The sequence below is a fragment of the Orcinus orca genome, chromosome 11, assembly GCF_937001465.1.
Source record: "Orcinus orca chromosome 11, mOrcOrc1.1, whole genome shotgun sequence".
NCBI classification, from domain to species: domain Eukaryota; kingdom Metazoa; phylum Chordata; class Mammalia; order Artiodactyla; family Delphinidae; genus Orcinus; species Orcinus orca.
Window position 1 is genome coordinate 102,416,519 of NC_064569.1, and position 15,570 is coordinate 102,432,088.

A 15,570-nucleotide genomic window follows, 5' to 3' on the forward strand; every position below is an offset into this window, starting at 1 on the left:
CCAGTATTTTTTTTATGTCAGACATTGTTGATATCATCAGACATTGTTGCTATTATCTCCACAAGTTCAATTAGGCTCTTTTTTTTATATTTTCTGTTTCTACTTAATATGCTTAGTCTTTCCTCACCTTTGCTTTCTTCAGTTTTTTTTTTCCTCAACTTTTTGAATGTATGTAGTACAGTTACAACAAGTGTTTTAATGTTCTTGTGATACTGGTTACATCACAGGTGTCGTTTTTGGTTCTGTCTCTGTTGATAGGTTTTCCTCCTCATGGGTTGTAGCTTGTGCTTAGCCCCGTGCCTGGCCATCTTTGTTTGGACACTAAACATTCTGGATCTTACCTTGTTGGGTATTTCATATTTTTCCGTTCTTGAAAATATTTTTGAACTTTGTTCTGGGATGCACTTAAGTTACTTGGAAATGGCCAGATACTTTTAAGCCTGGCTTTAAAGCCTTGTTAGGGGCTTCCCTGGTGGCGCAGTGGTTGGGGGTCCACCTGCCGATGCAGGGGACGTGGGTTTGTGCCCCCGTCCGGGAGGGTCCCGAGTGCCGCGGGCCGGCTGGACCCGTGGGCCGTGGCTGCTGGGCCTGCGCGTCCGGAGCCTGTGCTCCGCAACGGGAGAGGCCACAGCAGTGAGAGGCCCGCGTACCGCAAAAAAAGAAGCCTTGTTAGGAGGGACCAGAGTTGTTTCTAATATAGGGCTGATTCCTTCTGAGTACTCTACCCAGTGCCCCTTTACCTGAAGCCTTTCCATTTGGGCTGGTGGGACCCACAGCATTCTCAGCCCTGTGTGAGTTCTGGGATTTGTTACCTCTGACCCCGTGGTTCTCAACAGGTGAACTTCCCCCCAGGAGACATTTTTGGTTGTCACGACTGAGAGTGTGAACAGCATCTAGTGGGTGGAGGCCAGAGATGCTGCTAAACACTGTGCAGTGCCCGGGACAGCCCTGCCCCAGAGACCGGTCCACCCCGGTGTCGGAAGTGCCGAGGCTGAGGAGCCCCGTTCTGCTCCCATCACGTGCATCTCCCCATCCGATGTGGTTTCTCACGCTCGTGTGCTGACCTCTGCGTGGCGGAGGGCTCACATGGCTGCCCCGGGCTCGCTCTGAGCAGAGCTTGGAGGCTCTGTCTGATAGGAGCTGGGCGGTTGGGGCTTCACTCAGATGGTTCCCCATCTCAGGGCCACTGCCCTGAGCTGCCCAGTCGTCAGTGTTTGAAGGCTGTTTCGTCTGTCCGTGGGACTTACCCACCCCAGAGCTGCTGGCTTCCTGATGTGGGTGTGTGTGGAGTGGTCCTCAGCGCTCACTATCTCGCTGGCTTCTTTTTCAGCTTTTGAACGTGTCAAATCACAAGGAGAAGTTTTCAACTTTGCTCTGGCTTGAGGAGATTCATGCAGAAATAGAACTGAAAGAGTATAGTATGAGTGGGGTCACCTTGAAAAGAAACGGGGACTTGCTGGTTCTGGAGGTCCCAGGATTAGCTGAAAGTAGACCTTCTCTTTACACAGGTAGGTTTGTTACGTGTCATGTTTTCCTACATGGACTAGAAACATTGAACCACAGTCAGGAAAAAGAATGTTTTTAACTGGCAACGCAGTAGTCACGCTCATTTTCTTTGCTTTGGGTTATAATTTCACTCAGAACTTGGCCAGCCTCTCTCTCGTCACACTGATGTGATTTTAAGCTGTTGATCCCAGTAATGTTTTTGTCTTACTCCACTTCTTCAGAGTGTTTGATTTTACAGTACAGCAAAAAAAAACTTATTGATTTTGTAGTTTTACGTGTGGTAATGTTTTTTAACTAGGTGATAAACTGATTTTAAAAACTCAAGAGTACAGCGGACACGTCATCGAGTACATCGGCTATGTGACTGAGGTGAGAGGCCACTGTTAGTTCATGTTGGACTAGCCCAGCGGACGGTTGCAGAGGTAAACTTCCTGCCTCAGCTCGGGATGGGGGTCCCCTGGTGTTGATGGTATTTTGGAAAATTTGAGGATCAAATGAATATTTAAATAAATGTGATGTGTAAAGAAATCTTATCACTTTCAGCCGTGTAAAACACACTTACCTGTTAAGTACATCACATGTAAGGCGTGCATTTAGTCAGATTCGGCGTTCTGAATATGTTCTAGGAGAGAGAACCTGCGAAGGAAAAACACACCTACACATTGAACACTCTGGTGTCTCCACGGGGAAGGCTGTGTTGGTCTAAGGCCCCGTGCCCATGCGGCTCTGAGCGCGGCCAGGGCTTCTCCAGCTACTCTCCCTGCTCCCTGCCGGGCACAGCGCAGGGACGGAGCTCGGGGGCCGCGTGGAGGGACCCACGGAGCCCGCACGCTGCCTGATGTGGGAACTGGGGCACCGAAGCCCCGAGCTGGGGTTGGGGGGTACGAGGACCAGCGGAGCCTCCCCCAAGGGTGGGGCCGGGCCCTCGCTGGGGCAGCAGGCGATGTGCCCCCAGGGACAAGGGGAAGACGGGCATGAATAATCCAGTGTGGAGACTCGTTCCTCTCCTCGAGAAGATGAGGAAGTGGCATCTGATCACCGTAAAAGACAGCAAGGATGTTGTTAGTGGAAAGGGCCCAGAAGGCGTCTCCAAAGGCGAGAAGCTGTGAGCACATCACAGGGACGGCCGCTGCAGGCTGGGAAAGGCAAGAGAAGAGGCCGTGAGCACATCGCAGGGGCCGCCGTTCCAGGCTGGGGACTCGGACTCCGCAGACCTCGCCGTACGGGCTGCCGGGGCGCCAGCCAGGACCACAGCATCACACGAGCCCGCTGGGGCCGATAGAAGCAGAAGAGGTGGTGTTTTGAGTCGAGTGGGCCTCTCAGGTGGGCGAGCTGTGCCTGGAGAGCAAGGTCGGGGTGCAGGCTGGCCCGTGGCAGAAGTGTGCCCCCGCCTGGCCTCATGGTAGTGTCGCTCCCACCAAGTCAGAGAAGCTTGGACGCGGATGCTCCCACCACCCTCGAGACGGGATGCGCTGTCCCCACGCCCCAGGCCGCTGGACCAGGCCTGAAGGTCGGGCGAGCCTCTTAGGCCTCGCGTGTTGTGGTTTACCCAGAATAAGTCCCCGCCCTGGAGGGCGTGTGTCCTGGGCACCGGAAGCCTCCCTGCCTGCACAGGCATCCACGTCACTCTCTCCCTTCAGAAGCATCTTGCTCCTGCCTGACGTCCTGCACTGACCCAGCTCTGCAGACAAGGCCCTCACCCCCCGAGGGGGCGGTCCCACGTCCCTCACTCAGCACTCCCCGCACAGGGCCAAGGCCCCGTCTCGGGACACTCCTGTCCCTGTGCTCCTCGGGGCATGCTCAGGGCCCGTGACCATGGCCACAAGGGCCCACGTCTGGGAAAGGAGGGAGAGCACGGGGCGGGGTGGATAGGGGGTTTTCGGGGCGTTTGTAGAAAGATGGCCACAGCTGCAGCCCTTGTCGCCTGTGAAAGCAGAGCCGGGATTTCCTGGGGCAGGAGCTCACTCTCCTTGATGACAGGTGGCCTGGCCGGGTGCCCCCTCCACTGCAGGGCAGGAGCCACTCAGCCTCAGCTAGAGGGCCCATCACCCTCCCCAGCGTGAGACCCCCTAGCTGTTGGCAAGGGCGTGAGGAGCCCAGAATGGCCAAGTGACCATCTCAGCTTCCAGAGAGTAGACCAGTTGTGCCCTTAGGACTGCCCTGTGGACTAAAACCTCAGAAGAAGCAGGACCAGGGATCTCAGGGGTGAGGCCCCCTTGGCCCCTGACTCCCAGGCTGGCGAGTCCAGAGCTGAAGCTGCCCTGCCGACCTTCCCGCGGGACCGTCCGTGAAGCTGGCCGCTCCTGAGTGATGGGTGCCCGCTAAAGCTGTCCTGTCTCGGGTCTTGGCTGTTGCTTTCCGTGATTCTCCGGAACCCCATGGCCAGCGCAGTGGCCTGGGTGCCATGAAGGCACCGGGGCCCTCAGGAGCGCCCCCGGATGGTGGGGCAGGCAGAGCGTGGTGCTTCGGGGAGCGGCGGGGGGGGGGGGGGTGGATGGAAGCCTCCTTGGGCTGAGCCAGCACTGCCCCTGGCCCATGCGCACCTCTGCAGAGGGCCTCCCTGTCTGCTGGGAGCAAACAGGTTGCTTGTTCCCTTCTCTCCGAGTTTAGCTCCATAAGCAGAGTTTTTGTTTCTAAATGCTATTTGACTCATGAGAGCTGCCCTATTGTGTGGTTTTATGTTATCTTATGCTTGCTTATCTTGGTTTTCCCAGTTTGTTTTTTTTTGCATAGTTTTTCAAATTTCTGTAAATGATAGCATCAGTAGATGATGTCCTTGGGGCCTCAATCTGTTGATAGCAATTCAAGTCAGTCCTCACTGCTGGTGGTTTCCTTGTGTGCCTGATGGTCTGTGATTACAGATTCATTTTCATTTGTCTTAATCTCTGGGAAACCCAGGACCCTGTGCTGGGCTTGCTTTCCTTTTAAGAGGCTTGTGTTTGCTTCTGCCGAGAGCAGGGGGTACTGTGAGCTTCACGTCGCAGCTTCTGCCCTTGCTGGCCCCCAGCTCTTGGGAGGCCCCGCTGCCTAGTGTTCCCGTGCTGTTTCAGCTCCTCTCAGCGTGGGGTTTCCTTCCTGCTCCTCTGAGGATTCTTATGCAGGACCTAGCTTTGGCTGGAGGGTCCCTGAATGTCTGCTTCCCTGTCCTGATGGGGGAGGGGGTCTCATGGCCGGCACCCCCTGCTCTTTGCGGTCGATCATGTGTCTCCTTCAGAGGTGGCGGCCTGTCTTGCACACCCTGTGTTCGCGAGCCCGCACGCCCGGTGGAAGCGTCGGCAGGTGTGCTGCTGGGGGTGGGGGCGGAACAGCGTGGTGACTGAGTCCTTTCCCATCATCTTGTACTCATTTCAGATGCCAGATTTCAGCTCAGATCTGCAGGATGAATGCTTCATGATGAGTTGCTGAATATGAATAGGAGATTGTCCCAAGAAATCAAGTACATAGTATAAAAAGTCAATGATTTGTTTATTTTTAGATTCATGAAGAAGATGTAACCCTTAAACTTAATCCAGAGTTTGAACAAGCATATAACTCTGAACCTATGGATGTGGAATTTACATACAACAGGTAACGCTTCCAGGGACTCTTCCTTCTGGGTGGGCGGCTGTCTCACCTTCCTCGGTCCCTTGATACCTAGGGGGCGGCATGCGTGCTCGTGGGTTGTGAGCGGGCTCCCTGCACCCGTGTCACATGCCTCTGTGGTCACAGCTTTGTCACCAGCCGTTTGGTAAGCGTTTGCATGTCGGTTCCTTTTTGGATCTTAAGTGAGAATCCGTGGTCCCTCATGTGCCGTCACCACCAGCCGCTCCTCCTCCACCTCACTTGTCACGTGTCACGAGGCGGGGACACCACCACCAGCTGTCTCTCCCCCTCCTCCACCAAGCCCCCACCATTAGCTGGGATTTTGTGTTTCTCTCTCCTTTACTTTTTAAAACAGAAGTTGGTGTGTTTGCGCACAGACACACACACGGGCAAGTGTTTGCGTTAGTTGCAGCTGTTTTGCACTTGCCGCCTGTGGTCTGGAGCTGTGGGTTTGCTGACACAAGGTCTGCGGGCTGTGTCCGCAGCCTCCTTGTGCCCCACCGGGCGCGTCTGCCCTCCTGCCAGTGGGTACAGCGCTGCCCGCGCTCTGGCGGCTGCTGTGGACACCCGCTGTCTCCTCGTGCACACCCACCCCCAGGTTTTCTCGGCTGCGCACTCGGGGTGGGCTCGGGGTTTGGGGGATGCTAATGTTCCAGCTGTACACGTGGTGGCAGAAGTGCCCCAGCAGCTCAGGGTCTGTAATGCCCTCCCGAAACCTGATTTTGTGAAACCCTCGGCGTGTGCCTGCCTGGTAGGTGTGAGCTGTGTCTCGCTATGGTCTTGATGTATGTTTCTCTGACTACTTCTAAGGTCAAGAGTCCCCCTGTTTATTGGCTGTAAAATTCCTTCATCTGTGAAATGCTTCCTCGTGTCTTTTATTGACTATAATTTGATTTTTTAAATTATTTGTAGCTGTCCTTTCTGTATCCTTTATGCTAGACTATTCTTAGATACACCTGTTACAGACAACTTCTCTGGGTTTGTTACTTGTCTTTTCACTTTCTTAAAATATCTTTTGAGTAACAGAAGGTGGTAGTTTTAAGATAGTGGAATTTATCAGGGTTTTTGTATACCAGTGCTTTTCGTGTTTTGTCTAAGAACTCTTTCAGTGTTTGGGCTGCAGCCAGGTTGGAAGGTGTTGCAGGTGAATGGATGGTGCAAGCGTGGAGTTGGCCCTTTTGAAGGGTGTTTGGCTGGGAAAGCAGAGAAGCCAGGACAGAGAGATGAGTGAGGAGGAGGCGCCCAGGGTCCGGGCGGCCTTGCCTGGTTTGCTGCTTACAGTGAGAGGAGCCAGCACCGCTCGTGTGAAGCCAGTGAGGTGGGTGTGGCGACCAGGCAGCAGGAGTGACGCGTGGGGTCGCGGGCTCCGGACCCAGGCCGAGGCCATGGTCTTTGGCAGAGGCACACGTCCTCCATTGTGCTGGGCACACATGAGATGGGAGCCGATGGTGAGTGGGAATTTGTAAGGGCTCCTTGTCGCTCTAGGACGTGAGGTGAGGATGTTCGCAGAGAAAGAAGAGGATGTGGACCTGGGGCGGGGGCGGGGGCAGAGGAAACACTGCTGCAGTCGGTGCAAGAGCCGCCCGACCGAAGGACACGGGCAGGTGGGCGGACGGATGCGCTGTGGGGCGTGAGCCTAGGAAGAAAGTGACCAGGAAGAAGCCAGAGGGCCGTGGGGCTGAAGACCACCGGGCAGTTTCCTGACCCAGAGTGTTGGAAAGACAGGAAGTTGAGGTCGAGGCAGGATGTCGGAATCTGAGTTCAGAGGGGATGCTGTCTGCAGCCGTCCAAGTGGGGAGCGAGGCGGGAACGAGGGCCAGTGGCTGCTGCTTCTGCACAGAGGGTTTGCTCGCCCCACATAAGTTTTTGGTGGTTTTGCATTGTTACTCAAAATCAGGCGATTTCACACTTTAAAAAATCTGTATTTACCACTTATTTTGACAAACGGAAGGACTGGGCGGCACCGCAGTGCAGCAGGAGGGACAGAGCCAAGAGGCCGGGCCCTCTGGACGGGCGGACGGCTGCACCTTTATGCTACGTGCAGGCATTTTTCCTTTTTAAGAAAGTAGGTTTACTGAGAGGTAATGAACGTAAAATAATCTACGCCTGTTTAAAGTGTACGGCTTGATGGTGTTGACATTTGTACACCCCGTGAAACGAGCTTCACGGTGAAGACTGCAGGCAGGTCTGGCACCGCAGGTGTTTCCTGCTGCCCTTGTCATTCCTTCTCTGAGCCCCAGCTCCCAAGCAGTACACATTAGTTTGCATTTTGTAGAATTTACGTGAGGACCTACTCTTTTTTGCCTGGCATCTTTCACTCAGCTTAATTACTTTGGGATTCAGCCTTGCTTTTGCATGAATTCATTCCTTTTTATGACTGAGTAATGCTCCATCATAAGAACATACCCGAGGTTACTAATCCAGGCATCTGTGGGTGGACACTGGGCTGTTTGCAGATCTGGCTGTTAGAAGTGAAGCTGCTGTAAACATCCGCGTGGACAGGCATTTTGATTTCTCTTGGGTAAGCGCCTGGCAGTGCCATGGCTGCAGGCGGCAGCAGGTGTACACTGAGCTTCCTGAGACACTGCCAGACTCTCCTCAAGGGGCCGCACTGCTCGTGTTCCCACCGTGCTCCCCACGTGCACAGCCCTGGGGTGCTCGGTGGTTCCTCCTCAGGCTCGGTGTGCAGTGAGGGCTCACCTTGCTGTGATGACTGACGCCGAGCGCCTCCTCCGCTCGCTAGCCGGCACTCGGCCTTCGTGAAGGTGCCCGCTCGGGTCTGTGGTTCACGTTCTGTATCGTTTGCTTTATTGTTGAGTTTTCAGAGTTGTTCACATATTCTCAGTACAAGTCCTTTATCAGGTATGTTTTTTGCAAATATTTTCTCAGGCTGTGGCTTGTATTTTCATTTTTAGTAGTGCCTTTTGAAGAGCAGGAATTCTTAATTTTGATGACGTTCAGTTTATCGGTTTTTCTTTCATGGATCATGCTTTTGGTGACGCATTTAAGAAGTCTGCCAAACTCAAGGTCACAAAGATTTTCTCCTACATTTTTCTCTAGAAATTTTGCAGCTTTAAGTTTTACATTTAGGGCTGTGATCTGTTTCGAGTTAATTTTTACAAGTGATGCAAGGTATGGATTGATTTGGCGGGGGCTGTCCAGTTGTCCCAGCACCATTTGTTGAAAAGACAGACTGTCCTTTGTCCAGTGAGTGACCTTTTCACCTTTTTGAAAACCAGTTGAGGGGGATATATGTGTACATATAGCTGATTCACTTTGTTCTGCAGGAGAAACTAACACAACATTGTAAAGCAATTATACTCCAATTAAAATACATATATTAAAATAACATTTAAAATAAAGGTTTATAAAAACCAAAAAAAAAGAAAAAAGAAAGCCAATTGGCGTACGCATGTGGATCTATCCCTAAGCTGTCCATTCTGCTCCACTGGTGCGTCTGTCAGTCTTGCAGCCTACACCACAGAGTCTCGGTCACTGTGCCTTTGTGATAAGTCTTGAAATCAGGGAGGGCACGGCCTCCACTGTGTCCCTCTCTTGCAGAGTTGTAGCTGTTCCAGGTCTTTGGTATTCCCATGTGGATTTTAGAATCCGCCTGTCGGTTTCTACAAAAAGCCTCTTGAGATTCTGATCAGGACGACATTGACTCTTTAGGTCCACTTAAGGGAGAATTGACATCTTTTTTTTTTTTTTAATTGAAGTATAGCTGATTTACAATATTCTAGTTTCAGGTGTACAGCAAGGTGATTCTGTTATATAGTTTGTATTTTTTTCAGATTCTTTTCCTTTATAGGTTATTAGAAGATATTTGACACAGTTCCCTGTGCTATACAGTAGGTCCTTGTTGGCTGTCTGTTTTATGTATATAGTAGTATGTATTTGTTAATCCCAAACTCCCAATTTATCCTTCTCCCCTCTCCCTTTTGGTAACCGTAAGTTTGTTTTCTATGTTTGTGAGTCTGTTTCTGTTTTTGGTAAATAGATTCATTTGTATTACTTTTTAGGTTCCACATATAAGTGATATCAAATAATATTTGTCATTGTCTGTCTGACTTCACTTAGTACGATAATCTCTGGGTCCATCCATGTTACTGTAAGTGGCATTACTTCACTCTTTATGGCTGAGTGGTATTCGGAGAATTGACATCTTAATATTGAGTTTTCTAACCCTTGGAAATGGTATATCTCTCCATCTAGTTAGGCAGTTTTTCATTTCTTTAGGCAGTGCTTTGTACTTTTCACTGTACAGGTTTTGTATATCTTTTGTCAAATTTGTCCCTGACTCTTTAAATGCAATTGATGTTTGTATATTAATCTTGTATCCTGCCAGCTTGCTAAACTCACTTGATGGTTCTAGTAGCTTTTTACAGATTACATAGGATCTTCTGTGTATACAGTAAAATCATGTATTCAAATAAAGACGGTTTTGCTGCTTCCTTTCTCATCTGGATGCATCTTGTTTTTTCTCGCCTCGCACTGGCTAGAGCCTCCAGAATGGTGTTAAGTAGGAAGTGGCGGGAAGTGGCGTCCTTGCCTTGTTCCTGATCTTAGGCCAGTAGCGCTCACTCTTCAACCATCTAGTGCTGTGTGGGCTGCAGGTTTTTGTATTTGGCCCTGTCAGGTTAAGGAGATAGACTCCTAGTTTGCTGAGATTTATTTAATCAAAAATGGATATGGGATTTTGTCAAATGCTTTTTCTCTATCTATTGAGATGATCATGTGGGTTTTCAGCTTTGGTCTATTAAGATAGTCAGTTACATTGATTGTAAAATCAACTTTGCATTCTTAGAATAAACCCCGCTTGGCCATGATGTAATTTCCTTTTATATATTGTTAGATCTGATTTTCTAAAATTGTAGTAATTTTTTCGTCTATGTTCATGAGGAATATTGGTCTTTAGTTTCTTGAAGTATCTTTTTCTGATTTTGGTACGAGGTAACACTGGCCGCACAGTAAGTTGGAAGGTGTCACCTCCTCTTCCATTTTCTGGGACAGTTTGTGTAGAATGGGTATTACTTATGTTGACAAAAATATTAATCAGTAGTCAATCTAAGAAACAAATGAAGAATTTTATCTTAGCTAACCTGAGGATTATAACCTGGGCGACAGTCTTTCAGAAGCTCTGAGGACTGTTCCCAAGAGGTAGGGCGGAGACCAGTATAGGTGTGATTTGAAGGGGTGTGTGCAACCAAGCACAGTTTGGTGGGAGATCACTGCTATTCACACGGAACAGATGCCTTAGCTAATGGTTTTAGTGCTTTTCTGAACATGGGAAGAAGCAGAATACTGGGTTTATAAAATTTTCTCCTGAAAATATCTAACTATCTGAGGACCAGTTCTGCCAGTTTTCCCAGAGCACAAATGCTTCATCCTTATCTTCCCTGAATTCCTTTTGGGATGTACTGTGCAGTGGTTAACGACTTGATTCTTGTAGAACTGGAGGGTGGACAACATTTTTTATGTTACAGTCCCCTCCCTTTTGGTCTTAATTTCAACCAAGGTTTGGGAGGCATTTAGTGACCGTTTTGTCCCATGGTGCTAGGAATGCTCATTCCCAGCTCAGATGGGGATTTCATTGCTGGGCTCCTCAGTGTGCTGGACTAGGCCCTGTTAACAGTATAGCCCAAAGCCTCCGGACCACCTGTCGCTCTAGTCATTTATGGTCCAGGAAATGGTTCCCGCTGGTTGCTTCTTCCCACATCTAGAGTTACTCTGCTGCAGTCATTGAGCTTATGGAACTATGTATTTGGTCAATTGTTTCAGGTCACCTAGTCATCATTATTTTTATCGGGGGCTCAGTCACACATTTGGTAATGCAGGAAGCAATAATCTTGTTGTTAGGAAGAATAGGAAGAATACAGGTGATAGAGCTGGTAACACTAATAAGGTCATAAGTATTTAAGCTGAGAACTACCATTCACTGCAGCCCAGAGTCTCCCCAGGTCGTCTGACCTGTCTGTTCTGCACCAATCACTGTCTTTAAGGGAAACGACACATTGGCCTTGTCCATAAAGTCCACCAAAGATGTCTGCACGTGTACAAGGTGAGTGGTGGGTCACCGTGACCCCTCACAGGACTGAGAAAGGAATGTTATCTTCTAAGGAGTTACATGGCTGGCTCCAGAAGGAGAAAAATCAGTCTTTGGTTGAGCAGGTATTTCTGCCATGGGGGAGGTCAGGTTAACACATAACGCAGATGCAGATACACACTAGTCGGAGGGAGGAGGCCAAAGGGCAGAGAACAAGTTTATGTTTAAAGTTTTCTTGTCTTGCCTTAAAATATGACTTTCATCAGTTCTTCCTTAAATGCTTGGTAGAATTCACCAGCAAAACCTTCTAGGTCTGAAGTTTTCTCTGTGGGAAGCTTCCTGACTACAAATTCAGTTTCTTTAGGAGATTAAGAACCTTAGTTTCTTGCCACATGGACTCTGGTAGTGTGTGTGTCTTTACGGATTTGTGCGTTTCATCTGCGTTATCTCATGTATTTGTGTGAAATTGCTCATGATGTTTCCTTATTGTTCGTTTAGTGTTTGTAGAGTCTTTGCTGACGTTACCGCTCTCGTTCCCAGGACTGGCAACACGTCTGCCCTTTCTTTTCCTGTCAGTTTGGCTAGAGCTTTGTCGGCTTTACTGGTCTCATTGAAGGATGGACTTCCAGCCTCATCAGTATTCTCTCGTGTGTCTCTGTCTCTAGTCTGTCGGGGTTTTGGGGGGGGGTTTTGGCTGCACTGCGTGGCTGGTGGGGTCTTAGTTCCCCAACCAGGGATCGAACCCGGGTCTACGGCAGTGAAAGCCCATGTCCTAACCACTGGGCCACCAGGGTACTCCCAGTCCGTTGGGTTTTGCTCTGGTCTTTATTATCCCTGCTGGACCTTTAGGTTCTAAGCTTCTTCCTGTCACAGACAGTGAAGCAATAAACATTCTTACATCTTTGTACCACGATGGTAAAATACAGGGAGAATTGTCATCGTTGCCGTATGGGGTCTGGGAGAGCTTCCTTTAAGTCCTCTCTTCTTTCTGTTCTTTGTCCTCCTTTGGAATCCTTGTCTGTCATTGTGTTAGCTCCCACCCAGCTGCTTTACTTTTCTCTCGTGGCTTCCATCTCCGTGTCTTTGTCTTGTTTTTTGTTTTAGTAAATACTGCTGGTATTTTACCATCTAGTGTCTTGCTGTCCTTCGGATTAATTGTGTTAAGGAATTTTAAGGGTCAGTTTCTGTTCTGAGCTATTACATTCATTTCCTTTTTGGCATTTCTTGAGATAATAATTTTTTGTTCAGCCTATTCAGGAGATGGATATTTCAACTGGATAACTTTCTGTCGAACCTTTCTTATAGGCCCAAGATGAAAAACGTGGTGTTCTGTGCGGTGAATTCCTCCCATAATGTGCTCCAAGGATTTCCTGGGAAACGTTTGGCTCGTGTTTTCATGCTGTTTTCATGCTGTTAGGGGTAAGGTGCTGGGCTGCAAGTTGGCGGGACGTCTGGTTTCCTCGGGCGTTTTAGAGTCTTTGTTGTGGTGACTTCCCACTGGAAGGTTTCTTCCTCTTTAATTCATCTGCTTTAAGTTGTCTTTTCTTTCTTGGAGTCACAGCCTTGCTAAGTCCCAGGAGGGTCTTTTCTGGTTGCTGCTCCTCTTGAGTGGAGTTTATTGTATCCCAGGGGTGATGGGGCTGCCAGGAGCCTGGGGCCCTGCAGGTGAGGCTCCGGTTCCTTCTGGCCCCGTACACGCCCACAGAACGCTGCGCTGTGGGAGCGGGCCCTGACGGTGACCTGCATTTTCCAGAAATCCGTAAATCCACCTGTGGCCGGAGTTCTGAGGTGGCTTGAACCAGCTCTCGTGCCTTTGCTTGTTCGAGGCCAGATGCTCCTTTCTGAGCATTCTCTTCTTTTGTGCTTTGGAGCTTTGGTCATCTTGTTCCATTGAAGGTGGAATTTTATTTTCCATTTTTTGTTCTTTTTGTTGTGTTAAAATACAAGAGAACAGGGACTTACCTGGCGGTCCAGTGGTTAAGACTCCACGCTTCCACTGTAGTGGGCACAGGGGTTCTATCCCTGATCAGGGAACTAAAATCCCGTTTGACGTGAGGCAAAGCCAAAAAAATAAAAAAAAATGGAGAACAGGCCCACAGTGGAGTCGCTTATACTAAGCCCCACGTCACCAAACTGAGGTTTTACTGAATTGCAGTCTTGGCTGTCCCAGAAATGGAATTGTGAACCAGTCAGCCAGGAACCCCCTGATTAGCACTGGGGGGTCGTCTCCCTGAATGACCCCTGCCATCCCCTCAAGGACAGTGACCTTTGCCCCAGCCCGCCTTTTGGCCTAAATCCCTCCTGTCCCTGCTCCCTTCTGCCTGTAGAAGTCTTTCATTTTGAGCATCTCCTCAGAGCTCTTCTGTCTGCTAATGGGATGCTTTACTGCCTGATTCGAATCAATTTTTGCTCTAATAAACTTAAATTTTTTTTTTAATTTTATTTTTGGCTGTGTTGGGTCTTTTCTGTAGAGATTCCCCATCTGCTCAACCATTATGTCCATCTTTAAATCTTAAATGTATTTATAACAACTGTTTTGAACTTCTTGTATGCTAATTGAGTGTCTAGTTCATTTCTGGGTCTGTTTCTTTTAACTTTTCCCCTGAGGATGCTTCTTATTTTCCTGCTGTTTTGCTTGTCTAATAATTTTTTAATTTATTTAATTTTTTTATTTTTGGCTGCGTTGGGTCTTTGTTGCTGCGTGCGGGCTTTCTCTAGTTGCGGCGAGTGGGGCCTACTCTTCGTTGCAGTGCGCGGGCTTCTCATTGCGGTGGCTTCTCTTGTTGCAGAGCGTGGGCTCTAGGCGCACGGGCTTCAGTAGTTGTGGCTCGCGGGCTCTAGAGCGCAGGCTCAGTAGTTGTGGCTCGCGGGCTTAGTTGCTCTGCAGCGTGTGGGATCTCCCCGGACCAGGGCTCAAACCCGTGTCCCCTGCATTGGCAGACGGATTCTTAACCACTGCACCACAAGGGAAGCCCCAATACTTAGCATTTTTAACATGCTTCAGTTTATTTTTTTACTGTTGTTCTGAGTAAATTTCACAGGAGTGAATCTTTACCATCAAAGTTATTTTCCTATTGATGCAGCTCTGACAGTTCACAGGCTATATTTCCTCCTTTTTCTACTTGTCCACTTTATACATTAAAACAGGAATATTCCCAGAAAGGAAGGCATCCCTGCTGTCCTGACAGGTGTTGAGAGTTTCCTTGTAAAACTCCTGCTGGTTCCTCCAGCCTGGTCTCATGTGAGTGTTTCTTAAGGGTCCCAGGATGCTGACCCACATCACTCTCTCCCACAGGACCACCAGCAGACGGTGTCACTTTGCACTTGAACAAGTTGTCCACTTGGGCGTAAAAGGTATTAACTTTTGTGGGATGACGGTGTTACATCTTCCCAGAGTATTTTTAGAAGCGTCACGTAAAAGTTTGTCTAAACCACAGTCTCTTCATTCATACATTAGAAGTAAAACTATGTGATACCCAGTGTTTTCCTTTCTATTGGGGACGTTCAGTGTTTTCTTACAATTTCAGCTATGTAGAAATAGCATGCTTAAGTTGTTAAAAATAAAATGATTGCACTCTGCTTTCCCCCCTAAATGTAACTCATTTTTGTACTTACAAATAGACAAGTAAATGGCTTTGTTGCCAAGAATATGCGGTGCTGGCACTATGCTGTAGGTGAGAAGCAGTGCACAGGGCCAGAGAGGAGAGGAATACACAGACATGAATTTCTTCAGGACGAGCTGCCTCTGTTCATCTTTCTGAAGCTTCCCAGTAATGTCTACCTTCTCGCTTTTTCTTGTTCTAAAAGTGTTGTTTCCAGAAGAAGTCATTTTACAGTCTCCCCAAATGACATGGGATTGGAAACACGCACAAGACATCAAAAACCACGGACAGCCCACCTCCAAGGTATTGCTTTATTTATTTTATTTTTTATTTTCTTGGCTGTGCTGGGTCTTCGTTGCCGCACACGGGCTTCCTCTAGTTGCAGCGAGCGGGGGCTACTCTTCCTTGCAGTGCGCGGGCTTCTCATTGCAGTGGCTTCTCTTGTTGTGGAGCACGGGCTCTAGGTGCATGGGCTTCAGTAGTTGTGGCACGCGGGCTCAGTAGTTGTGGCACGTGGGCTCCAGAGTGCAGGCTCAGTAGTTGTGGTGCACGGGCTTAGCTGCTCCGCAGCATGTGGGATCTTCCCGGACCAGGGATTGAACCTGTGTCCCCTGCATTGGCAGGCGGATTCTTAACCACTGTGCCACCAGGGAAGTCCCAAAGCTTTCTTTTTAAGCCATTTTTCTGCATGATTTTTCTAGAATAGGAAAGCCTTGAAGGACCAAACTAAGCACACCCCAGAGGAGCAGCGAGCGGGTGCCCAGGACACACCAGGGCCGTGGGCGTTCGCCACAGAGACAGGCAGGCTGGGTGAGTCTGGGGACCAAGCCAGCT

At 49.2% G+C, this 15,570-nt stretch overlaps 1 protein-coding gene across 1 annotated transcript in view; it reads left to right on the top strand.

The window, feature by feature from the left end:
* Nucleotides 1-15,570, top strand: part of MOV10L1 (Mov10 like RISC complex RNA helicase 1) — a 44,545-nt gene that overhangs the window by 20,480 nt on the left and 8,495 nt on the right. The window contains exons 11-16 of the mRNA XM_049694351.1: nucleotides 1,331-1,508; nucleotides 1,805-1,875; nucleotides 4,982-5,073; nucleotides 14,430-14,488; nucleotides 14,942-15,039; nucleotides 15,438-15,546. Of these exons, the coding sequence (XP_049550308.1) occupies nucleotides 1,331-1,508; nucleotides 1,805-1,875; nucleotides 4,982-5,073; nucleotides 14,430-14,488; nucleotides 14,942-15,039; nucleotides 15,438-15,546 (607 nt within the window). The remainder of the gene's footprint in view (nucleotides 1-1,330; nucleotides 1,509-1,804; nucleotides 1,876-4,981; nucleotides 5,074-14,429; nucleotides 14,489-14,941; nucleotides 15,040-15,437; nucleotides 15,547-15,570) is intronic.